This window comes from Grammomys surdaster, unplaced genomic scaffold (genome assembly GCF_004785775.1).
Source record: "Grammomys surdaster isolate TR1022 unplaced genomic scaffold, NIH_TR_1.0 130, whole genome shotgun sequence".
Classification (NCBI taxonomy): domain Eukaryota; kingdom Metazoa; phylum Chordata; class Mammalia; order Rodentia; family Muridae; genus Grammomys; species Grammomys surdaster.
In genome coordinates this window covers 10,704,044-10,729,861 of record NW_021604588.1, presented here as the reverse complement: position 1 = coordinate 10,729,861, position 25,818 = coordinate 10,704,044, and the positions used below count along the sequence as shown (strand labels likewise).

Below are 25,818 nucleotides of genomic sequence, written 5' to 3'. Positions count from 1 at the left end.
CTCCCCTCCTCCCTCTCCCCTCTCTCCCTCCTCCACCTTCCCCCTCCTCTTTCTTTCCTAAATCAGGGTTTCTCTGTGTAGCCCTTGCTGTCCTAGAACTTGCTACTTAGATCAGGCTGGGCTCAAACTCTCAGAGTTCCACCTGCCTCTGCCTTCCTGCTGGGATTAAAGGTATGTTCTACCACCACCTGACCTAAATTTATATTTTCAAATGTCTGCTGCTGTGATTGCTGTAAGAACTATACCATTGAAGCTACCTTTAAAAAAAAAAAATCGTGTCCTGGCAAGATGACTTTTTTAGAAACAAGGACGGTAATGAAGTCAACATTTTAAAAGTGCCACTACAAATAAATACTTAAAGCATCACAGAAATAAAAAAGTGCATTAAACAGGTGAAGGGTTTTTGTTTTGTTTTGTCACTAGTGCAGGGATCTGGTCTTCCTGTGAAGCAAAAAAGGAAAAGCTATTGGTTCTACTCAAATACTTTTAGACTAGTTTTAGTTTTTATTCAAATGGTTTTTATATAATTTATCCTTTAACTTAAACATTCTTTTCCTGAAAAAGGACATTTTAAGGTAATAATTTTGGCCTCATGACCTATTGTTATTTTTAAAATACATGGAATTCTATAGTCAACCCCTTCGCCCATTCTAAATCTTATATGCATATGTGCATACAAATATACATATCCTCAGGATCATAAAATATTTAATGTTTATAAGCTTAAAAATTTCTGAGTGTTAATACAGAATACATTAATATTTATAATTTTATATTTATAATTTTTTGTAGTAAATGAAATGTGACCAAGTGACATTGCACAAGGACTCTGCAATTCAGCCTAATTATAGGCTGTGAATATAGCTCACTGGTAGATAATCTTGCCTAGCATACACGAGGCCCTGAGTTCAATCCCTAGTACTGGTAGGGCAGGGAAGGGGTGTTAATGAACAATGAGATGATAGAATTTATTAAACTACTGAATTTCTGTAGTTTGTTTTAAATAAATTTAGAAATCACAGAACAAATACCTCCTAGGTAATGCCTGTAATAAATTTTTAAAATCTGTATGTTTATCCTGTACATAGCCATCATAACACTTAAAAATATAAAGGAAGGGATGGTGGTGGCATATACCTTTAATCCCAACTCTCAGGAGGCAGAGGCAGATGAATTTCTGAGTTTGAGGCTAGCTTGGTCTACAGAATGAGTTCCAGGACAGACAGAAAAACCCTGTCTGAAAACAAAAACAAAACAACAAAACAAACAAACAAACAAACAAACAAAAAAGAAACTTAAAGTGAAGAAGTCAAACAGATTAACTTGAGGATTTTTTTTTTTTTGAATGGCAAGAAAGTGTGACACAGAAGCCTATCATTCATGACAGAATGTAGAATTTAGTATAATTTTGGTAACTCATCAGCCTGATATTCAGTTAATTATGGCTCATTGTTATAAATTCACTTTTCATTGCAGCTGCTGAATAAGCATGCTTTCTGGTCTATCTTTGGTAAAGATGATTCATTTCTCAGAGGGAGATATTTCTCATTTTTCAAAAAAGGAACTTAACTTATTTTTGTATCATTTAAACTATTTTGCTCTTAATGGAAATCCATGCTGATTTTTCTTATATATTTTCTCCTATATGTTTGTTTAAAATATTGATGGCTGAAGAGATAGCTCAGCAGTTAGAGCACTTGTTCTCGCAAAGGACCTGAGTTTGTACACAGTGTTCATACATACTTGCAGATAAAACATTTATACACATAAATAAAAATGTATAAATCCTTTTTAAAAATTGGTGCATCTTATTATTACCATTTTCTACACTGTTTAAAATTGAAAACTTTATACACACAACCACCAGTCCCCTCTTTTATCCCCTTTATTTTTTGTTTTCCTACTAAATGCCTTCATGACAGATACACCTTTTATTGTCTTTTTTATTCCCCAAGGGAGCACTGTATTCCTAGTTTCTAGAACATTATCTGGAACATTATTTGTAAAGTGAAAAGATAGAGAAACAAGAATTTACTGGGGTTCAGATGCCATGTTGTCTTTTGTAAGTTAGTTATGTTAATAAGGAAGTAGACTTTAGAGGGTTAATTTGTCTAATATTTACTTTATAACTGGTAGAGCTGAAATTAGAGATTGAATCATTGAGTCAGGTCGTAGGTTCTTAATTTCAATGAAGATTGTATGATTTATTGAATTCTTTCTTTTTAAACAGGAAGAAGAGAATTTATCCAAAGATTAAAACTTGAAGCAACTTTAAATGTGCATGATGGCTGTGTAAGTAATGGTTAACTCTTAACTATAAATGGCTTTAATAATGTCTGTAATAAATTTCTGATGAAATGTCCTAATTTTCCTAGAATGGATTAAAATGACTTTTAAGAATGCGAAAATAGGTAAGGTATAATGACATACAGTTTTAATCTTCAAACCTGGGAAGCCAAGGCAGGAATACTCAAGACCAGCCTGGCCTCACTGACTTCTAGACCAGCCAGGGCTATACAGTGAGACCCTGCCCCCACCCACCTTCCTATCCCCAAGAAAGAAAGAAAGAAAAGAAAGAGAAAGAAAGAGTAAGAAAAGAAACAAAGAAGTCAGAGGGTGGTGGTAATAAAGTTTTTCAATTAAAGCATTAAAGAGTGCTGGGTGTATATTTGTAATCCCAGTACCTGTAAGAAAAAGGACAGAGGATCAGGAGGAATTCAAGGTCATCCTCAGCTATGTAGTGTGTTCAAGGCCAGCCTGAGACACACACACACACACACATTTTATACAGTATGTTTTGAACATACTCACATAAACACATCTTTGCCCCAGCATATTTTTTAATTTAGAAAAGTGTGTGTAAGGTTTTGTTTTGTGGTGTCTGAAGGCCATGGACATTTTTCTCATAAGGCTTCTATTCGTTCACTCTACTGAAGTTGCTTGTATGAGGGTTTTATGACTCTCATATCTATAGAGCCTAGGCTCGCTTCTTAGAAATGTAGCTGTCATTAGAATGTCTCCTCACCATTGAAATGGTTTTCTGCTAAGACTATGTCCTTGTTTTCCCTCTGCCTCATTGGCCAGCTTCATTTGTGTCTGCTTAGCTCACTGGTCTACTTCTTTAAAACAATTTTTTTAACCTTGTCTCAAAAACACAAAACAATTTTTAGAGAGAAAGAGAGAGAGAGAGAGAGAGGGAGGGAGGGAGGGAGGGAGGGAGGGAGGGAGGGAGGGAGGGAAGGAGGGAAGGAGGGAAGGAGGGAAGGAGAGAGAGAGAGAGGGAGAGAGAGAGAGAGAGAGAACTTTTTTGAAACAAGGACTTGCTATCTAGTGGGGCTGAGCTGGAACTCATTCCAGGCTGAGCTGTTCTTGAATTTGTAATCTGTCACAGCTTCTCAAGTGTGAGGATTTTTAGACATGTACCCCACACTTGGCTTCTATCTTATATATTTTATGTCTTATAACCAGAAGTCTCTTCCACGGTTCTGTGAAGCTTACTTTCATTTCTCTCTCTTTGAAGTGTTACTTAACGGAAAAACTTTCCCTAACTGAATAGTATGAATAGTGTACCACTTTTTTTTTTGTTTAGCTCTGCACCCCATTTTTTTAAATTGGATATTTTATTTACATTTTAGATGTGATCCCTTTTCCCCATTTGACCCCCACCCAGGAACCTTCTATCCCATTCCCCCCTCCTCCTGCTTCTATGAGGATGTGTCCCCACCCACCCGCTCACTCCCACTTTGCCACCCACAAATTCCCCCACACTAGGCGTCCATGGGACCAAAGACCTCCTCTCCCACCTATGCCCAACAGGGCTATCCTCCCTTACATATACAGCTGGAGCCATGGGTCCCTCCCTATGTGCTCCCAGGCTGGTGGTTTAGACCCTGGTAGCTCTGGTTGGTTGGTATTGTTGCTCACTCCATGGGGCTGCAAACCCTTTCAGCTCCTTCAGTCTTCTCTGTTATTCCTCCATTGGGAACCCCATGATCAGTTCAATGGTTAGCTGTGAGCATCCTCCTCTGTATATTTCAGGCTCTGACAGACCTCTATAAGGAGACAGCTATATCAGGCTCCTGTCAGCATGTACTTCCTGGCATCCATATCATCGTCTGCCTTTGGTGACAGCACATGGGATGGATACCCAAGTGGAACAGTATCCAGATGACCCCTCCTTGAGTTTGTGTCCTACGATTTGTCTCCATATTTGTTCCCATGAGTATTTAGTTACTCCTTCTAAGAAGGACCAAAGCACCCACACTTTGGTCTTCCTTCTTCATGAGCTTCATGTGGTCTGTGAGTTGCATTTTGGGTATTGCAATCTTTTGGGGTAATATCCAATTATCAGTGAGTGAATACCATGTGTGTTCTTTTGTGATTGGATTACCTCACTCAGGATGATATTTTCTAGTTCCATCCATTTGCCTAAGAATTTCTCGAGTTCATTGTTTTTAATAGCTGAGTAATACTCCATTGGGTAAATGTACCACATTTTCTGTATCCACTCCTCTGTTGAAGGACATCTGAGTTCTTTCCAGCTTCTGGTTATTATAAATAAGGCTTCTATGAACATAGTGGAGCATATGTCCTTGTTATATGTTGGAGCATCTTCTGGGTATATGCCCAGGAGTGGTATAGCTGGGTCCTCAGGTAATACTATGTCCAGTTTTCTGAGGAACCGCCAGACTGATTTCCAGAGTGGTTGTACCAGCTTGCAATCCCACCAACAATGGAGGAGTCTTCCTGTTTCTCCACATCCTCACTAGCATCTACTATCACCTGAGTTTTTGATCTTAGCCATTCTGACTGGTGTGAGATGGAATCTCAGGGTTGTTTTGATTTGCATTTACCGGATGACTAAAGATGTTGAACATTACTTTAGGTGCTTCTCAGCCATTTGAGTTTCCTCAGTTAAGAATTCTTTGTTTAGCTTTGTATCCCATTTTTAATAGGGTTATTTGGTTGTCTGGAGTCTAATTTCTTGAGTTCTTTGTATATATTGGATATTAGCCATCTATAGGATGTAGGATTGGTGAAGATCTTTTCCCAATCCGTTGGTTGCCATTTTGTACTATTGACAGTGTCCTATGCCTTACAGAAGTTTTGTACTTTTATGAGGTTCCATTTGTCAATTCTTGATCTTAGAGCATAAGCCATTGGTGTTCTGTTCAGGAACTTTTCCCCTGTACCCAGGTATTCAAGGGTCGTCCCCACTTTCTCTTCTATTAGTTTCAGTGTATCTGGTTTTATGTGAAGGTCCTTTATCCACTTGGACTTGAACTTTGTACAAGGAGATAAAAATGGATTGATTTTCATTCTTCTGTATGCTGACCTCCAGTTGAACCAGCACCGTTTGTTGAAAATGCTGTCCTTCTTCCACTGGACGGTTTTAGCTCCTTTGTCAAAGATCAAGTGACCATAGGAGTGTGGGTTCATTTCTGGGTCTTCAATTCTATTCCATTGATCTTCCTGCCTGTCTCTGTACCAATACCATGCAGTTTTTATCACTATTGCTCTGTAGTACAGCTTGTGAGGACAAGGATGGTGATTCCCCCAGAAGTTCTTTTATTGTTGAAAGTAGGTCTCACTATCCTGGGTTTTTTGTTATTCTATATGAATTTGAGAATTTCCTTTTCTAACTCTATGAAGAATTGATTTGGAATTTTGAAGGGGATTGCATTGAATCTGTAGATTACTTTTGGCAAGATGATCATTTTTAGTATGTTAATCCTTCCAATCCATGAGCATGGGAGATCTTTCCATCTTCTGAGCTCTGCTTCAATTTCTTTCTTCAGAGTTGTTGTCATACAGGTCTTTCACTTGCTTGGTTAGATTCACACCAAGGTATTTTATATTTTTTGTGACTATCGTGAAGGGTGTCATTTCCCTAGTTTCTTTCCCAGCCTGTTTATTAGAATAGAGGAAAGCTACTGATTTGTTTGAGTTGATTTTTTATTTTTTATTTTTTTTAAAGATTTATTTATTTATTTTATTTATGAGTACACTGTCGCTGTCTTCGGACACACCAGAAGAGGGCATCCAATCTCATTATGGATGGTTGTGGGCCACCATGTGGTTGCTGGGATTTGAACTCAGGACCTCTGGAAGAGCAGTCAGTGCTCTTAACCGCTGAGCCATCTCTCCAGCTCCTTGAGTTGATTTTATAACCAGCCACTTTGCTGAAGTTGTTGATCAGGTTTAGGAGTTCTCTGGTGGAAGTTTTGGGGTCACTTAAGTATACTATCATCATCTGCAAATAGTGATATTTTGACTTCTTCCTTTCCTATTTGTATCCCTTTGACTTCCTTTTGTTGTCTAATTGCTCTAGCTAGGACTTCTAGTACTATATTGAATAGGTAGGGAGAGAGTGGGCAGCCTTGTCTAGTCCCTGATTTTAGTGGGATTGCTTCAAGTTTCTCTCCATTTAGCTTGATGTTGGCTACTGGCTTGCTGTATATTGCTTTTACTATGTTTAGGTATGGGCCTTGAATTCCTAATCTTTCCAAGAATTTTACCATGAAGGGATGTTGAATTTTGTCAAATGCTTTCTCAGCATCTAGTGAGATGGTCATATGTTTTTTTTTTCTTTGAGTTTGTTTATATACTGGATTGCGTTCATAGATTTCTGAATATTGAACCATCCCTGCATTCCTGGGATAAAGCCTACTTGATCATGATGGATGATTGTTTTCACGTGTTTTCCGATTTGGTTTGCAAGAATTTTATTGAGTACTTTTGCATCGATATTCATAAGGGAGATTGGTCTGAAGTTTCTTTGTTGGGTTTTTGTGTGGTTTAGGTATAAGTGTAATTGTGGCTTCATAGAATGAATTGGGTAGTGTTTCTTCTGTTTCTATTTTGTGGAATAGTTTGAAGAGAATTGATATTAGGTCTTCTTGGAAGGTCTGATAGAACTCTGCACTAAAACCACCTGGTCCTGGGCTTTTTTTGGTGGGGAGACTGTTAATGACTGCTGCTATTTCTTTAGGGGTTATGGGACTGTTTAGATGGTTTATCTGCTCCTGATTTAACTTAGGCACCTGGTATCTATCTAGAAAATTGTCCATTTCATCCAGATTTTCCAGTTTTGTTGAATATAGGCTTTTGTAGTAGGATCTGATGATTTTTTAAATTTCCTCAGTTTCTGTTGTTATATCTTTCTTTTCAGTTCTGATTTTATTAATTTGGATACTGTCTCTGTGCCCTCTGGTTAGTCTGGCAGGGTATAATTATCTTGTTGATTTTCTCAAAAAGCCAGCTCCTGGTTTTGTTGATACTTTGTATAGTCCTTTTTGTTTCTACTTGGTTGATTTCAGCCCTGAGTTTGGTTATTCCTGCCATCTACCCTCTTGAGAGTATTTGCTTCTTTTTGTTCTAGAGCTTTCAGGTGTGCTGTTAAGGTATGTATGCTCTCTCCAGTTTCTTTTTGAAGGTACTTAGGGCTATGAGTTTTCCTCTTAGCACTGCTTTCATGGAGTTCCAGAAGTTTTGGTATGATGTGTCCTCATTTTCATTAAATTTTGAAAAGTGTTTAATTTCTTTCTTTTTTTCTTCTTTGACCAAGTCATCATAGAGTAGAGCATTGTCCAGTTTCCATGTGTATGTGGGCTTTTCATTGTTTTTGTTATTATTGAAGATCAGCCTTAGTCCATGGTGATCTGATAGGATGCAAGGGATTATTTCAGTCTTCTTGTATCTCTTGAGGCTTGTTGTGTGACTGATTTTATGGTCTGTTTTGGAGAAGGTACCATGAGGTGCTGAGAAGAAGGTATATTCTTTTGTTTTAGGATGAAATGTTCTATAGATATCTGTTAAGTCCATTTGGTTCATAACTTCTGTTAATTTCAAAGTGTCTCAGTTTAGTTTCTGTTTCCATGATCTGTCCATTGCTGAGAGTGGGGTGTTGAAATCCCCACTCTTATTGTGTGAGGTGCAATGTGTGCTTTGAGCTTTAGTAAAGTTTCTTTTATGTATGTGGGTGCCCTTACCTTTGGAGCATAGATGTTGAGAATTGAGAGTTCATCTTGGTAGATTTTTTCCTTGGATGAGTATGAAGTGTCCTTCCTTACCCTTTTTGATAACTTTTGGTTGAAAGTCGATTTTATCCAACATTAGAATGGCAACTCCAGCTTGTTTCTTGGGACCATTTGCTTGGAAAGTTGTTTTCCAGCCCTTAACTCTGTGGTAGTGTCTGTCTTTGACACTGAGGTGCATTTCCTATATGCAGCAAAATGCTGGGTCTTGTTTACATATCCAGTCTGTTAGCCTATGTCTTTTTATTGGGGAATTGAGTCCATTGATGTTAAGAGATATTAAGGAAAAATGATTGTTGCTTCCTGTCATTTTTATCAGAGGTGGAATTATGTTTGTGTAGCTATCTTCTTTTGGATTTGTTACAAGATTACTTTCTTGCTCTTTCTAGGGTATAATTTCTCTCCTTGTGTTGGCTTTTTCCATAAATTATCCTTTGAAATGCTGGATTTGTGGGAAGATACTGTGTAAATTTGTTTTGAGCACAGAATATCTTGATTTCTCCATCTATAGTGATTGAGAGTTTTGCTGGGTATCGTAGTCTGGGCTGGCATTTGTGTTCTCTTAGTGTCTGTATGATATCACTCCAGGATCTTCTTGCTTTTATAGTCTCTGGTGAGAAGTCTGGTGTAATTCTTATAGGTCTGCTTTTATATGTTTCTTGACCTTTTCCCTTACTGCTTTCAGTATTTTTTCTTTGTTTTATACATTTGATGTTTTGATTATTATGTGATGGGAGGAATTTCTTTTCTAGTGTAGTCTATTTGGAGTTCTGTAGCCTTCTTGTATAGTTATGGGCATCTCTTTCTTTAGGTTAGCAAAGTCTTCCTCTTTAATTTTGTTGAAGATATTTACTGGCCCTTGAAGTTGAGAATCTTCACTCTGATCTATACCTATTATCCTTTGGTTTGGTCTTCTCATTGTGTCCTGGATTTCCTGGATGTTTTGGGTTAGGAGCTTTTTGCATTTTGCATTTTCTTTGACTATTGTGTCAATGTTTTCCATTGGTATCTTCTGTACCTGAGATTCTCTCTTCTATCTCTTGTATTCTGTTGGTGATGCTTGCGTCTACGACTCCTGATCTCTTTCCAACGTTTTCTATCTCCAGGGTAGTCTCCCTTTGTGATTTCTTTATTGTTTCTACTTCCATTTTTGATCCTGGATGGTTTTGTTTAATTCCTTCACCTGTTTGGTTGTATTTTCTTTTTCTTTTCCTTTTTGCTTTCTTTCTACTTTCTCTTTTGCTAATGGCTTCTCTGGAAGTTGATAGGAAAAGGAAAACACCAGAAGTTAACATTATCTTTATTTATTTATTTATTTATTTATTTATTTATTATTGGATGTTTTATTTACATTTCATATGTTGTCCCCTTACCCCATCCCTCACCCACCCAGGAACCCCCATCCCCTCACCTCTCCTCCTTCTTCTCTGTGGATGTAACACCTACCTACCCCCCCCACTCCCACCTCCCCACCCTCAAATTCCCACCCCCTGGGGCGTCCAGCCTTCTTGAGATCAAGAATCTCTTCTTCCACCTATGCCCAGCAGGGTCCTCCACTCTTACATATACAGCTGAAGCCATGGATCCCTCCCTAAGTGCTCCCAGGCTGGTGGTTTAGACCCTGGGAGCTGTGGTTGTATTTTCTTGCAGTTCTTTAAGGGATTTTTGTGTTTCCTCTGTAAGGGCTTCTACTAGTTTGTCTTTGTTCTCCTGTACTTCTTTAAGGGAGTTATTTGTGTCTTTCTTAAAGTCCTCTATCATCATCATGAGAAGTTATTTTAATTCTGAATCCTGCTTTTCTGGTGCGATGCGGTGTCCAGGACTTGCTATGGTGGGAGAACTGGGTTCTGATGATGCCAAGTAACTTTTGTTTCTGTTGCTTATGTTCTTGTGTTTGCCTTTCGCCATCTGGTTAACTAGTTCTACCTGCATTCACTGTCTCTGACTGGAGACTGTCTTTCCAGTTTGTGTCAGAACTCCTCAGAGTCCAGATGTCTCTGTGATCCTGTTGTCCTGAGCTCCTGGGTGGAAGAACTCCTGGGACTCAGGCTGCTTCTGGAATCCTGAAATCCTGCTGCTCTGAGTGCAGTGGTTCCTCTTGGATGGCTCAGGATATGATGTCTTGACGGGAGCAGACCAGTTAGGTTTTCGCTGCTCTGTGTGGAGTGGCTCCTCTAGAATGTCTCAGCACACTGCATTTCAGAGGAGCCGACCAGCTAGGTGTCTGCCTCAGCAAAAGGGACCAAGTGAGGGGTGGAAGGGGAGTGGTATTCCGGAGGGGCAGGGTTTGGGTGGCTGATGGGTCCTGAGTGCCCCAGGCACTGGGTTAGTATACCACTTTTAATGCATGTCTTTATGCTAGCTTTTTCCATTGTGTTTACTACTATATGGCATTATAGTTGTCTAAACATACATATTCATAGTCAATAAACTTGCCCCATCCCTATTTACATATTTGGACTGAGAATCCTCTTAAGAGATTTTTTTTTTTTAAGGAAGATACTAAATGAATAAATATCCAGGGGAATAAGTATCCAGGAATTCTTAGCATATTGGACACTTAGGAATTGTTCACTGAAGAGGGTAAGAGTGTGCAGTATGCCAGGTTTTATACCCTTTAGAAGCCAAAGGCCAAACCTTGTACCACATTCAAAGAAAAATTTTCAAATGTTAGTTGCAAATGGATTTGGTATTGTCTGTATCTCTGGTCTTTAATTTTTTCTTTTAGATTTTACTACGTTCTCAAGTATTTTGGAGAAGAAAGTAAACTTTCTCACCACTTCAGGCCTCCTTTTTTTTTTTTTTTTTTGCCTTCAAACATGATTTATGATTTGGGTAGGCATAAAATTCTAGGTTGGACATTATTATGTTACTCAGTAATATTACAGGCTATAAATGTGCAGGCTAGCATCTAGTGTAGTTGATAAGAATGATGTCAGTCTAATCAGTTTTTAAGTTGATTTTTGTCAATTAACTTATTTGCATTAAAATTTTTATGGTGATCTTAGATGGTTTATTGATATAGTTGACTGAACTTATGCAGATGATATTGGGACTTTCAGGGATCATAGGTAACTGTAGTTAGTTAAAATGTACACTTTGTTAAGTTTAAATGTATACATATTGGTGAAGTTATCAAATCAGCTTATCAACCGCCTGCTAAGAGCAATTCACCCTTTCATTTCTCATTACCATAATTAACCCTAGCCAATCTCTTGGTAAATTTATTTATATTTTTAGGCTGATCCTGGTGATAGTGGCTTATCAGTTAACTGGAGTGTTATTTATATTTTCTATAATTTTAATAAATAGACTCATCTATCCCTTTCCTGCTATGCCCGGGATCAAGCTCAAAGCCCTGTGCTTGCTGTTCAAGTATTCTCCTGCTGAGCTATGCACCTCTGACCCTGCATTATTTTGATGTTTAACTTCTTTACTTAGAATTCCTAAGTTTAGACTTACTTAGAATAATTATTTTGTGGTTCATTATTGTTGAAGATGTCAGTAGTTATTTTTTATTGCTGAGTGTTCATTGTATAGGTATACTGTTATATGACTATTCATCTGCTGATGGACATTGTTTCTTACTGGAGACTAAGAAGTTATACTGTTTTTTATTCTTTTTGATAGATACCTAGGGTTAGAATAAATAAATTATATAGTAGAGTTCTATTTTTGTTTGTTGCTTCTTAATTTTTTAAAAAACCTGTGGTTTTTTGGTTTTTCAAGACAGAGTTTCTGTGTAGTTTTGGCTGTTCTGGAACTCACTCTGCAGACCAGGTTGACTTCAGAGATCTGCCTGCCTCTCTGCCTGCTTCTGCCCCTCTGCCCCTCTGCCTGCCTCTGCCCCTCTGCCCCTCTGCCCCTCTGCCCCTCTGCCCCTCTGCCCCTCTGCCCCTCTGCCCCTCTGCCCCTCTGCCCCTCTGCCCCTCTACCTCTGCCTCCTGAGTGCTCGGATTAATCTTATGCCACCACTGCCCCTGCCCTAGATAAGGCCTTGCTTGATAGGTAGCTCTGGTTGACCTAGATCTTGCTCTGTGGCCTATAGTAATATTTCCTTCCTTGGAGTTTAGAGGCATTTTATCCCCCTAGAGCTGGAGTTAGTTACAAGTCATTGAAAGAGGATCAGCGTGGGTGCTGGAAACCCTGGTCTTTTAGATGAGCAGCCAGTATTCTTAATGTTGATCCTTCTTCTAGCCATAATATTTTTTTTTAACATGGATCCAAATTTTCTCAACTGTTATTTTCCCTTTCTCTAAAGAGCTTCTAAAACATTTTTTGCAAGGCTGTTTTCCTAGAAACAAGTACTTTCAATTTTTGTATATTGGAGGCCATCTTTATTTAGTCTAATTTTGAAAGGGGTGGGTACAGAAGTCTCTGTGAATGTTTTGTTGTCTCTCAAAACTTTAATTTCATTCTACACTTCTTATTTGCATTCCTGAGAAGTCAGATGACGTTATCTTATCCTCTATGGATAAGGTATTTCTTCTTACTTCTTTCAGATTGTTTTCTTTATCTTTGATTTTCTTTAGCTTGAAATATACTCATTTATTTGTTATGTAAGAAGCACAGTTCTCACCTCAAAACCCCAAGAGAGTTTATTCTGGAGCCAGATATGAGTGATGGTGGCCCAGGAACACAGGTTTAGGCATCCCGAAGTTCCATGGTCTATGCAGTAACTGTTTCCTGAAATTCTTATAGTAACAGAACAAAGTCAATTGTAAGTCAGAAGACACTTGAAATATATGTCAGTGGTCAGGTAGATAGGTAAAGTGGGGGGAACCCAGTCTCACGCTGTCTCTAAGTTTAAATGTTACCTGATAATTGTTAGCTTTTGGGTTGGTGGAAGCTAAGCTAATACAGTCTAAAAGGTTTTACCTGATAGTCACAAGGATGTTAGGTCAGACAAATGTGGGCAAAGAATAGCTACAAATGGTGCTAAAGATAGCCCAAAGTAAATTGTAATCAGGTGTGGGACTTGTAGCACTCACTCCAGACTCTGCATATCACTAAGAGTCTGCTCAGTCAATCAGCCTTTGTGGCCTTTTCCAGGACTTTCTTCGCATACTTGTTGCTCTTTGGTTATTTGCTCTTCTCGGCTTCCTCTGTGCACTCTGAATCTGTACTTTGCTGATATTACTTTAAAGGCAATTCTGTCATTATTTCAAATATTTCTGCCCTTTCTTACTTTAGTCTTTGTGGTGTTTTCCATTAAACATGGATTATATACCTTTTGTGTTTATATCACAGTCCTTGGATATTCCAGTGGCTTCCCCCTCCCATACCTCAGACTTTGTTCCCTTTGTGGTTTTAAAGGTATATCCTAAAGTCATTTCTTCAACTATATCCAATATGTTACTAAGACTATCAAAGCCATTCTTCACTTGTGTTAATTTTTTTTTTTAATCTTTAGCGTTACTCTGCTGTTCTTTTTTAGAATCACCCTGTCTGCTTTAGATCACCTATTCTTATATGTTGTCTACTTTATCATTGCTCTTAGCATATTAATTAAAATTTTCTTGACTAGGCATTGTTTCCTGCAGAGGTGTCTGTTCCTCTCAAGTCAGGACCATCTGGTATCTTTGGTCATGGTGGTAGTAGTTTGTCTGAAGGACCCAAGAACAATTGTTGATTTTTGTAGTAGATTCTTGAGCCTTTTAGGATATAACAGTGATTTCCAGGCCTTTTGTATGTGAATCAAGAACTGAAGTCTGGTTTCAACCTATAAACTTTCCTTTATAGATAGTAGTTTTATTAGTGTTATAAATTTTGTAACACAGGTAAGTGAAAGATGGCTTACTTCTTTTTATGTCCAATTTGTTTATGCTTCTTTTTGTTTTTTATTTTTTATTTTTTTTTAGGTTAATACAATCTGCTGGAATGACACTGGAGAATATATTTTATCTGGCTCTGATGACACTAAACTTGTAATTAGTAATCCGTATAGCAGAAAGGTAAAGTGGTTAAATATGTATAATTTAATGTTAAAGAAGCTAGGAAAAAGGGAATTGTAATCATGGGATTGGCATTTATATTAGACTATCATCTTCATTAAACTTAATTGTGTAATTTAGACATTGTTACATGTAGGTACTATAGTTTCCTTTGGGATATGTAAGGGTTTTTTTTGTGTGTGTGTGTGGTTGGTTGGAGGTTTTTGAGACACAATTTCACTATGTAGCTCTGGCTGTCCTGGAACTCACTATGTAGATCAGGCGGTCCTCAGACTCACAGAGATACCTGCCTCTCCCTCCAGAGTGCTGGAATTAAAGGTGTGCAAAACTACGCCCTGTTGGAATATTTAACATTTAAGTTTTCAGTGTTCTTTAGACTCTAGAAAAGTTAAATGCTCTTCACTTTATCCAAGTGGACAATAGGCAAATGATAGCTCAATAACATTATTTGGACAAAAAAAGACATTGTGGATTTTTTTCTAAAACATAAAGGTGTTTGAATGAATTCTACTTACTGCTATTTATTTTTAGCATATTGGAAATAACTTTTTGCTGGCACAGACCTGCAATTCTGTCATTCAAGAAGTAGAGCAGAAGGACCTTTTAAGTTCAAGACTAGTCTGAGTTATAGTATCATGACTATGCCCTAAACTAGCAATAATTCTGCTCCCCATTGGCTCATATAATAATATTTAAATTTTTACTATTTGTGAAGCAAAGCACTCCCAAAATTATGACTGTTTTTTGATAGTTAAGAGTACTTCAAGGAGTAAATATTCACAACAGAATTAATAGCATACATTATTTAAATTGTATTACTAGTTTTCTAAATGAATTGTAGTTTGAATCTCAATAAAGCCTTGTATATTATAATATTCTATATGTAACACCTTAGGGATCTTTCAAGTATTTTAATTTTAAATATTTAGAATAAATATTAGAATATAAAGGAATTTTATAATTAAAATTTTGTAGACGATAATGAAGAAAGTACTCTTTTGTTAAGAATGTATTACTGCTTATAATTATATTAAACATGAATATTTCCCACTGAATTACATTTTTTTTTTTATATTTTAGGTTTTAACAACCATCCGTTCAGGGCATCGAGCAAATATATTTAGTGCAAAGTTCTTGCCATGCACAGATGATAAGCAGATTGTGTCTTGCTCTGGAGATGGAGTCATATTTTATACTAATATCGAGCAAGATGCAGAAACCAACAGACAGTGCCAATTTACGTGCCATTATGGAACTACTTACGAGGTACAGGGTTGTGATTATACATGTAAATGCATGCTTCTGTGTGAGTGTAGAGATGTATCTATGCATTTGCTTACACATGCACCTACGTTTTTAGGTATAGACATCATTGGCAGACTGTACGTCGCCTAAGCATTTCTGAAAGTTTATCATGATAGCTTTGTGGATAAAGTTATAAAAGTAAGATATTAGCATTGTAACATAAATTTACAATTAAACAACCACATCTTAATCATTTACGAGCCCTTCCACCCTTTTGTAGTTATTTATTTTTAAATTAATTTTACATTAGCATATAAAGGTAATGGGTTTTATTGTGGCAGGTGCTAGCCTTTAAATATGCTATTTTTAGTCTGTTGGATGGTTTTTGTAGTAGATTTTGTTCTCTGAAATACACTGCCTTACAGAGATTTCATTTCTATCATCCTTACTGTGTAAGCTTATTTTGTGTTGCAGTAACACAATAAATTAAAAAGACATTTTTTTGAGACATGATATCACTTTGTAGCCCTTACTGGCCTGAAACTTGCTTTGTAGACTAGCCTGGCCCTGAAGTCACAGAAATCCACCTGCCTCTGCCTCCCAAGTGCTGGGATTAAAGGTGTGTACCGCCACCTCTGGCCTCCCCTAACCCTGTCCCCATCCCTGTCCTGTCCACTCCCTTTACCCAGCTATGTTAATTGGATTTTTGAGTCAGAGTTTCATGTAGCTCTCTGATTTTAAGCTTTCTGTGTAGCCACAGCTGGCCCTGAATTCCTGGTCCTCCTGCCTCTTTCTCTTGAGTACTGGGATTATAGGCATGAGTTCTTCTCCTACACCTTACTCTGCAGCCCCAACTGACTAGAGCTCATTATGTATGCCAGGCTGACCTGGAACTCAAGATATGCCTCCCTTTACCTCCCTAGTGTTGAGATTAAAGGTATGTGCCACCATGCCTGGATAGCTTGAACCTTTTTAAATACCATAATACACTGATTCTAAGGAGTGTGTTTGGGGCTGGAGAAATGACTCAGTGCTTAAGAGCCCTGGTTGCTCTTCCAGAGGACCCAGGTTCAACTGCCAGTACCCAAGTGGCAGCTCTCAGCTATCTGCAACTCCAGCTCCAGGGAATCTGACATTCCCATACAAACATATATTCAGCCAAACACAAGTACACATAAAACCAAACAAGAGTGTGTTTTTCCTTCTTCTCTAATTTTGTTATTGTTTCTGTTTGTTTAGTGATTTCCTGGGACTGATTTTGTATTGATCTTTGTGTGTAGTCACTAAATCTCTAAGTCAATAGCCAGATTGGACACATTTCCTAATTTTCTTTCAACTCCTAGTCTGTGTCAAAGGGCATCCCTTATAAATGTTTTAGTGATTCATATTGTAATTGCCTAAGTGAAACTTGTTTTTCTAAACTAATGAATTATTTAGATAATGGAATTAAATAAGTTGTGTGAATAATACTTTAGGAAAGATGTGCTCCTAAGAATTTGGTTTGTGGGCTGGAGAGATGGCTTAAACATTAAGAGCATGGGCCACTTTTCCAGAGGTTCTCAATCCCAGCAACCACATGGTAGCTCTCAACTATCTTTAATGAGATCTGGTGCCTTTTTTAGCCTGCAGGCATACATGCAGGCAGAACACTGTATACATAATAATAAATAAATAAATCTTTTTAAAAAAGAATTTGCTTTGTAGACAGTAGTATACAAAGTGAAAAATGGCCTTTTTATTTAATGAAGTCATTAGACCTGAGTCAATAAGTTGCAAATACATTTACTGATAAAATAACTTCATAAGTAAGTAATTCAACACTGCTGACTCACTGAGGGGATACAGTAATCTCACTTCTCACAAATGTGAAATGAGTCAAAAACCACAACTTCCATGCACTATGTATTACACTCATTTGTATTGTTTTTTATAATTCCCTTTCTATGGTGTATAAGTCTTACTATTTTGTGTTGATTGTAAGCTTGCTCAATAATAGCAAAGAAATATCAATACTTAAGTCTTAGAGAAATAGGCACAGTATATCTATACATATGGCTTTAAACAACACAAATTTATTGTCTGATAATTCTGAAAGTCAGGAGTCTAACATGGGTCTTACTGGGCTCAAATCCCAGTGTTAATAGGTCTGCAAGTCTCCTGTCTTTAGCTTTGCCTCCTCTGTAACCCTTAGACATTTTTTGGATCAGGGTTCCTTACTTCATCTTTTAAGTCAACAGTCTTTTTTCTTTTTCTGTTTGACTTTTTCCATTATCATGTAGTCTTTTCTGAAAGATGCAGTCTTGCCTCCCTCTTTGATTCTTAAAGACTCCTATAATTATTTTAGGTCCATATGGATAAATCAGCATAATCTTTCCACTTCATTATCTTTAATTTAAACATATTTACAAAGTTTGGAAATTTTTACATGAAGTTATATTAATATGATTTCAAAGTAACATCATTTTACAAGGCTGTTATATCTCTTTGTATTCTGTTTGAAATCATGGTTTGGGTAAGCCGTAGATAATTACTTATACAGATAATTTTTATGGCGATATGAACTAATAGCAATGTATTTCAGAGCCACTTGTTTAATTGTGCAGTGGTGTTTCTTGTACTTTTGTTTCATCTTCAGATTATGACTGTACCAAACGACCCTTACACCTTTCTATCCTGTGGTGAAGATGGAACTGTTAGGTGGTTTGACACACGCATCAAAACCAGTTGCACAAAAGAAGATTGCAAAGATGTAAGAATCCAAGTTTTATACAAATGATGTGGAAAAAATTAGTTGTGATTCAGTTAGATATCTTTGGTGATAATTCTGTTGTGCTAAAATTTCAATCACAAAATTTTTAACTTAAATGTTAATGAGGTAGAGAAACTCCTGTTTCAGTTGTGCATTTAAATATATTTATAGGCAGTAGATAGATGGCTCAATTTGTAAAGTACTTGTGCAAAGTGTAAGGCCCTGAGTTTTAAACTCTAGCGTCCATATAAAGCTGGGCATTGCAGTGTGCGTCTGTAATCCTATAGGTAGATCACTGGAGCTCTTCAGTCAGCCACCCTAACTGAAATGATGAGCTTCAGATTTAGTGAGAGACTCTGTCTCCAGTAATAAAGTATAGAGCCATTGAGAAAGATCTCTAGCATCAACCTCTGGCCTCCCCATCCACACTCAGTCATGTGCGTGCATGTGCCTGTGCAGGCGCACACACTCACACATACACACACACACTCAAACACACATGCAGACATGTACACACACATATACATAGGCAAAAGTAAATGTGACAATTTGTCCAGTATTATAAAAACCTGGAGAATTTATCAGTACCTCTCACTCACTAAGTAGACAGTTTGACTTACCAAAACAGCAGTGGTGAAAGTGAGTGAAAATTTAGTATCTTCTCCTCCATCTTTTAGTTTTTTTATTTTTGGATTGTTTTCAAAACAGGGTTTTTCTATGTGTCTTTGTCTGTTCTGGAACTTACTCTGTAGACTAGGCTGTCCTCAAACTCAGAGATCTCCCTGTCTCTGCCTTGGAAGTGCTGAGGTTAAAGGCATGAGCCACCACCGCTTGGCTCCTTCCATCTTTTAAAAGATTTTATTTTGCTTTGTTTTAAAAGAAATAGCGTTCTATCAGTGTGATACTAGTCAAATTTAGTCTGTCTCAAAAATCTGTTTACTTACTTTTTTAATGAATTAATAATATTTAAAATGTTTTATAAAATTCCTGAAAAAGTCCTTTGGCCCTAAACAGCTTCATTCAATAGTTCTCTGTCATACAGTATGTAGAGAACAGTAGCTCTTCACAGAGTCATTGAAGTAGTCAATGAAATAAAGAAATTATTCACTTTGTTTTTACTGGAAAGTAGCAGAAACAGAACAAAGCCAAGAATCATTCCTAATGGGGTTGATTACTTGCTAACTAACCAGTGAACCAACAGTAATAAATAAAAGAATATGCACTTAAAACAGATGAGGCAGAAAACAAAAGTAGAAACAAATTTTGAACACAAAATTTTCATCTCTATTTATGTATGTAACATACATATACACACACACACAGTGAATAGAAAGCTCTGATATAAGTTTAAAATATTGGGTGTTTTAGGACCAGGGGTAGCTAACATGGCAAAGGCCCTGTGTTGGAACCTCAGTATTAAGGAAAAATGTGTATGTATGATATCTTCCTAAACACATTTTACATACATTTTCCCAAAGAATTAAAAGCTATTTTTAATAGTATGGCGTGTACTCCTTGGGAATAAAAGCCACTAGCAAGAAAGAACCCTTTCTCCCTGGAGGAGTGGCCTAGAGGGTAGGGAGCAGATACACCACCAGAGAAGAAATCCAAAATGGACCCTGTGCGGACTCAGGGCAGTGAACACCATCAGTGCTGGGACCTGTGAGCACTGTTAGTGGAACAGGACCAGAGTGGGACTGGTTCAGACATACAAATGAGAAGGGCAAGAGGGTTGAACAGTGAGGGGCTTCAGGTTTCCTAGTAAATTGTGGGTACTAAAACTCATTATTCCAAATGCTCATAAACCAGATCTTAGTCCACATGTTAGGAGGGCACAGGTGCACTTTTCTAAATAACATTCTCATAATAATACAAGTGGAAGAATTTTTTTTTTGGTAAAGCTTATCATATGTATAGTCAAAGAGTATAAAGAAAGTTCAGTGACTGTGGAATAATTCCCTAATACCAAGTTGTTTGAATTATGAACTTTGTAAATGTTTATAATATGAATAATATTGTGAGCTTCCCTTTCGGCTAAATATGTTAGAAATAAATTCTAACAGTCTGTAAAAATCAATTACAAGAAAACCATTTTTGTTGTGTTTTCCCTTTTTGTTTTTTGCTGACTGAACTAGAATGTCTGAGGTAGGTTATTTTCTTATAATTAAATGGAAAATGCTTTAAAAGTAGAGTATTCACTTCTATATAGCTGTATGTACTTGGTCTCGTGTCTATCTTTTGTAGGATATTTTAATCAACTGTAGGCGTGCTGCCACATCTGTGGCTATTTGTCCCCCAGTACCGTATTACCTTGCTGTGGGTTGTTCTGATAGCTCAGTACGGATTTATGATCGACGGATGCTGGGCACAAGAGCTACAGGTGAGGAAACATTAGGCAAAATTTGAGACTGTTCAAAGAAATCTTGGTAATATTTTTACATTTACATTGTTTTAAAATTTCTTGTGTTATTTAAGTAATGTAGATTATTCTAAGAGGAAAACTATTTTACTAATTCTTAAATACTCTGTTGTTTGTAACTAGGCATAGTGTTGTGTGGCTGTAATCTCAGCACTCTAGCTGGAGACAGGAAGATTAGAAGTTCAGGGTCATTCCTATTTGAGGCCAGCATGTACTACATGAGACCTTGTCTCAGAAAGAAAACAAGAAAGACTATTGGGATGATACTTGCAGAGTTTATCAGTTTATAACAGGAGCTGGGGAGAGGGTTCAGTGGGTAAGAGAATTTACTGCTCTTACAGAGGACCTGAATTTGGTTCCCAGCACTCTAGTTAGGCCTAGCTCACAAGTGCAGCAGATGGTTCTTAACTGCCTGGAACTCCAACTCTAGGGATCTGATGTTTACTCTCTGATCGCCTTAGGCACCCACACCCAGGCACACATATACCCCCAACCTCATCATTAAGAATAAAATCAAATTGCGTATGGAGAGATGGTTCAGAGAGTAAAAGCACTTGTTGCTATTGCAGAGCCCTGGGTTTGGTTCCTGGCACCATATTGTGGGTTACAACTCCAGTTCTGGGGGAACTGAGTCCTTAGGGTACCAGGAAAGCATGTGGCATATACATGTCCCCACCTATATGCACTATACATATACACTCTCAAGCAAACACTATACACATAAAATCAATCTGAAAGGAGATTTATAACAATTTCTGTATTTCCCAAGGCTGCCATAATTAAGTTATCAGAGTGACTCTCTTAAAACAATAGAAATTTGTTTTCTTGCATTTCTAGAATTTAACTCTCTGAAATCAAGATGTCTTAGGATTAGATGGACTAGAGACTTAGGGAGAATCTGTTCTGGGCCTCTATTTTGCCTTATGATAATTGCTGCCAATTTTTGGCAATCTCACAAGAGCACTTCAGTTTATAAAACCAGTATTTCTTGAAAGTAATTAGGAGGCATATTGATAAAGGAAAATGGATTTATTTACATTTTGACCATACTGTGGAGAAAAGAGTTCCTACTTTCTCTGTGCCTTTTCTGTATCAGCATTATAATTTTATAAAAAGGCTGAAACAAAAGCCATGAAGTGTAGGGGTGTACAGTGTAGGCAGAACTATGTAAAATCTCTTTCAGGAAGTCATATTCTTCTCCAGCTGGTACCAGGGCTTTAGCCTTTCCTGCCTCCAGTGTGACAGTCCTAGGGAAATACTAATTCTCTGGGACCCGTTGTTTTAATGGTCTTAAAGCTACAGAGAGAAACACAAGAATCTCTTTAGACTATCTTCTTTGATGCTCATGCAGTTAAAAAATCATACTTAAATTCAGCACTGCAACAATATTCACAGCCTTCTAAGCAAAGCAGAGTCAATATATGCTGCATGTTATTATGCCCAAGTCCAACCAAAAAGATTATGCACGTATACATGTGCACTTACGCAATGATGAGTAATGCATGTATATTCACATTTGTTATTAAAAGTAAAGGTGGACTTGGGCAGAAACCACCCATGTCAGGAGTAGCCAACCTAGATATCAAATGAGAAGGAGTTCTAGATGAGAGCTTTTCCGTCTTGTTTTTAATACACTTTAATTCTGTGACAGTTTCACACATTTATATATTTTGATCATATTTATCCCTCCATTCTTTTGTTTTATCCTCTCACTCCCCTGAAATCCAACCTTCCCAACTTGTGCTTCCCACTTTCATGTCACTGTCCCTCAGTAGCCTGTTGAGTTCAATAGAATTACTCTGACAGCTTCCTAGTGGCTACATCTCTGAAAAAAAATTCCTCTCCTTCCCTATCCCCATTAACTTCCAGGATCCCTTCAGCCAGAGGTGAGGCTTCACGTGCCACTCTTCCATTTGTGCTAGACTCTCATGGCTGACCTTGTGCGGTAACCACAGCTATGTGAGTCCATGGGTGCAGGAGCAACGTCACATTCAAAACAGTGTTTCACACCATTCCTCCCCATCCTCAGGCCTTTACATTCTGAGAGATTTTCTCTTTGGGACTGTTATAAGGAGTCCTGTCAATTTGCTTATCACAATTTTGGTGAAACCATAAGATAATATCAAACTGTAGAGTTATTATTCTCAACAGAAGCAAGACAATCTATATTTTTATCAGGACAAGACTGGACCATGCTTTGGGATCCTAGAAGAATTTAGCTCTCCTGGGCCAGTTTAACCCTCTGCTATCACATTGAATTGTACTGAAGACTGCCAGAGTTATTAAAGTTGAGTTTATAAACGAGACATAGTAGTCACTGCCTGTAATCCCAGGATGAGAGACGGAGGCAGGAGAATCATGAGTTCAAAGCCAGTCTCCATTATACAGCGAAATCACAGGGTTTCACAATGCCAAGGACTAGAGATACAGCTTAGTGGTAGAGTATTGGCCTGACATGCACATATCCTATGTTGCATTCCTACCATCGAAATAAGTAAAATCAATTTAGGAATAAGAGGAGGGATATATGAGATGCAGCTGAAGAGTATATAGTAAAGAATGCCTCATAGTAAGCCAGTTGGATAAACATAAACAACATTCCTAAAACCTCACTAGACAACTTACCAATAAAAACAAAACCATTATGAGACATAAATGCAAGAGTGGAAGTTACACACAGAAAATATGACAAAAGAAGTGGGGGTGCTGGCACAGCTTTGCTGAGTTGAAAGGTGAAGTTCTTAGGTCCTTCAGGCATTAGTAGTTCTCTGTGGCACTGCTGTGTGCTCGTGAGGGGAGTGAGTGAGTGAGTGAGTGAGTGAGGGAAAGCCTTGGTCTCTGCAGCCTCCCTGTAAGTTTTTGGCCCTTGGGTTGCTGCAGAGTGAGGTTGTAAGTTCTTGAAAGTTCCTTGGGCCCCTGTGCTCCACTTTGACCTCAGGTGCTGCAGGTTGGGTGTATTGAGGAGCAGTTCTTGCCTTGGAGTTTCTGCTGCTTTCAGGGAATGCCTTTTAGATGGAGGTGGTGGGGACTCTACTGAAGCAATCCATGTTGAGAATCAATCTCATAGCCTCTGGGCTACTTAGCTTTCATCTCTCCAGCCCTCTAGGGTTCTTAAGAGAACACATTGTTCAAGATTTTAAGCACCAGTTCTGTTGAATGTACTGAGATTTCTTCCTACTCTAGTAATACTCTATATGATTGAATCAATAACCTGAGAATATCTAAATTAAAATAACTATTGCAACTGAGAAAATCCAAGTAATTGTTTCTGTTTATTGGTACAACGGCTCATGATATATGTACATATATCCCAGGATCTTTGTGGTGGTTAACAGCCATCTGTAATTCTAATTCTAGGGGATCCAGTGCTCTGTTCTGGCCTTCATGGGCAGTGTACACACATGGTTCATACATGTGGTTAAAATACCCATAAACATAAAAATAAATTTTTAAAAATCTCAAATTTTTATAAATGGTAAGAAAGGTCTCTGCCATAGAAAATGACTTTTTTATATTGCATGTAATTTTCATCTTTGGCCTAACTTTGTGTTGAGTTGTTTATACTGTACACTGAACCTATTAATAGTCTGAGCTTTATGTGAAAGCAAAGAAGTGATTTTAATATCCTGGCACCTATAAATTATCTTATTGAGTTTATTTTAAAGGGTTGTGGTAATACAAAAAATAGATAATGGTTTCTAATATAAGTGATTAAATAGGTAAGTAGCCAATAGACAATGAGAATTGTATTCAACCTATTCTGCTAAGTGTCAAGTTTGCTGTTATAGAAATGATTGTAATTTGAATGAGAAGTCTGAAGATGATTTAGTGCAGAAATCAGCTATTAATAATGATATTTCAGCAAATCATGTAATCTGGAATTTAGAATTATGATAAAGGAGGTTTTTTGTTTGTTTAAATATGCTCTCTGCATGAGTCAACTTGACACACCTGGAAGGTACGAATCTCAACTGGTAATTATCTCAGTCAGATTGGCCTATGAATATCTCTATATGACATTTTCTTATTTGCTAACTGATGTAGGCCTTTGTGGGCCTCGGCTGTGTAAGAAAGGTACCTGAGCAAGCCAGGGGGTAAAAGCCAGTAAGCAGCTTTCCTCCATGGTTCCTGTCTCTGCTCCTGTTTTGAGTTCCTGCTCTGATTTCCCTCAGTGATTGGGTTATGATTGAGAGTATAAGCCATATTAAACCTTTCCATTTTAAGTTGCTTTTGGTTTGTCATAGCAATAAAACTGGAACATGTGTTATCTTTATACCATTCTCTTTAGTTTGTTATAAATTCTTGACTGTTAAAAAGAAAACCTTGAAGATACAGAGAGTGGTAATTTGCATTGACATTGCTACATTACTACACATATCTCATAATTCAGTATAAAAATGTTTAATATGTATAACTATTAATTTTGAATAAATTCCTGTTCTTTAGGGAATTATGCAGGTCGAGGAACTACTGGAATGGTTGCTCGCTTCATCCCTTCTCATCTTAGTAATAAGTCATGCAGAGTGACATCGCTGTGTTACAGTGAAGATGGTCAAGAGATTCTTGTCAGTTATTCTTCAGATTACATCTATCTTTTTGACCCCAAAGATGATACGGCACGAGAACTTAAAACTCCTTCTGCAGAGGAGAGGAGAGAAGAGGTAAGTTTACCCAAAACTAGATTCTTTCTTCATGGTGAGAGGCCTGCAATTCCCAACAGGAGGCTGGATAGATGATCAGTTTAAAGTGGTCACTCTAAGTTTGAGGTCTTGAGCTACATATGATGCTGTGTCAAAAAAAAATATAGAAAGTTAAGTGTCCAAATAAGTAAATGCATTGATTTCCAAATAGTTTATGATTTAGGGAACATATAACAAAATAGGCTAATAAATAGGGCTGTAGGAATGAAATGAGCTAAGTTTAAAAAGAAGATATGTCACAGTGTCCCATACCCAAATGCTTCTGGGAGAGAGCTGGTCTTCCAGGGGTGTGGTCACACCTGTGAGCACAGGTAAGACCACCACCTCTGCTCAGAGGGACCTGCTTGGAACCCTCAGTACACAAGAACTAAGGAGCAGCCTGGGACAGGATCCTTCTGGTTTCTGTCTGTACTCTGGAGCTGACCCTGTGCCACAGCTCTGCATACCCAAATACCTCCTGGAAAGAACTGGTCTCCTGGGAGTATTGACGCACAGGCTAGGAGGGACAAGCCACAGTCAGAGTCAGCAAGACCAGCTAACACCAGAGAAAAGCAGATGGCAAGAAGCAAGGGCAAGAACAAAAGCAACAGAAACCAAGGCCACTCGACATCGTCAGAACCCAGTTTTCCCACCACAGCAAGCCTTGGATACCCCAACACACCCGAAAAGCAAGACTCTGATTTAAAATCACATCTCATGATGATGATAGAGGACT

The 25,818-nt window shown here is 37.8% G+C and overlaps 1 protein-coding gene across 2 annotated transcripts in view; it reads left to right on the top strand.

Moving 5' to 3' along the window:
* The window catches only part of Dcaf6 (DDB1 and CUL4 associated factor 6), a 114,622-nt gene that overhangs the window by 18,155 nt on the left and 70,649 nt on the right, over positions 1 to 25,818 (top strand). For both annotated transcript variants that reach the window (XM_028758332.1, XM_028758326.1), the window contains exons 2-7: positions 2,231 to 2,292; positions 13,898 to 13,990; positions 15,071 to 15,256; positions 17,871 to 17,984; positions 20,229 to 20,364; positions 24,850 to 25,064. In XM_028758332.1, coding sequence (XP_028614165.1) covers positions 2,231 to 2,292; positions 13,898 to 13,990; positions 15,071 to 15,256; positions 17,871 to 17,984; positions 20,229 to 20,364; positions 24,850 to 25,064 — 806 coding nt within the window. The remainder of the gene's footprint in view (positions 1 to 2,230; positions 2,293 to 13,897; positions 13,991 to 15,070; positions 15,257 to 17,870; positions 17,985 to 20,228; positions 20,365 to 24,849; positions 25,065 to 25,818) is intronic.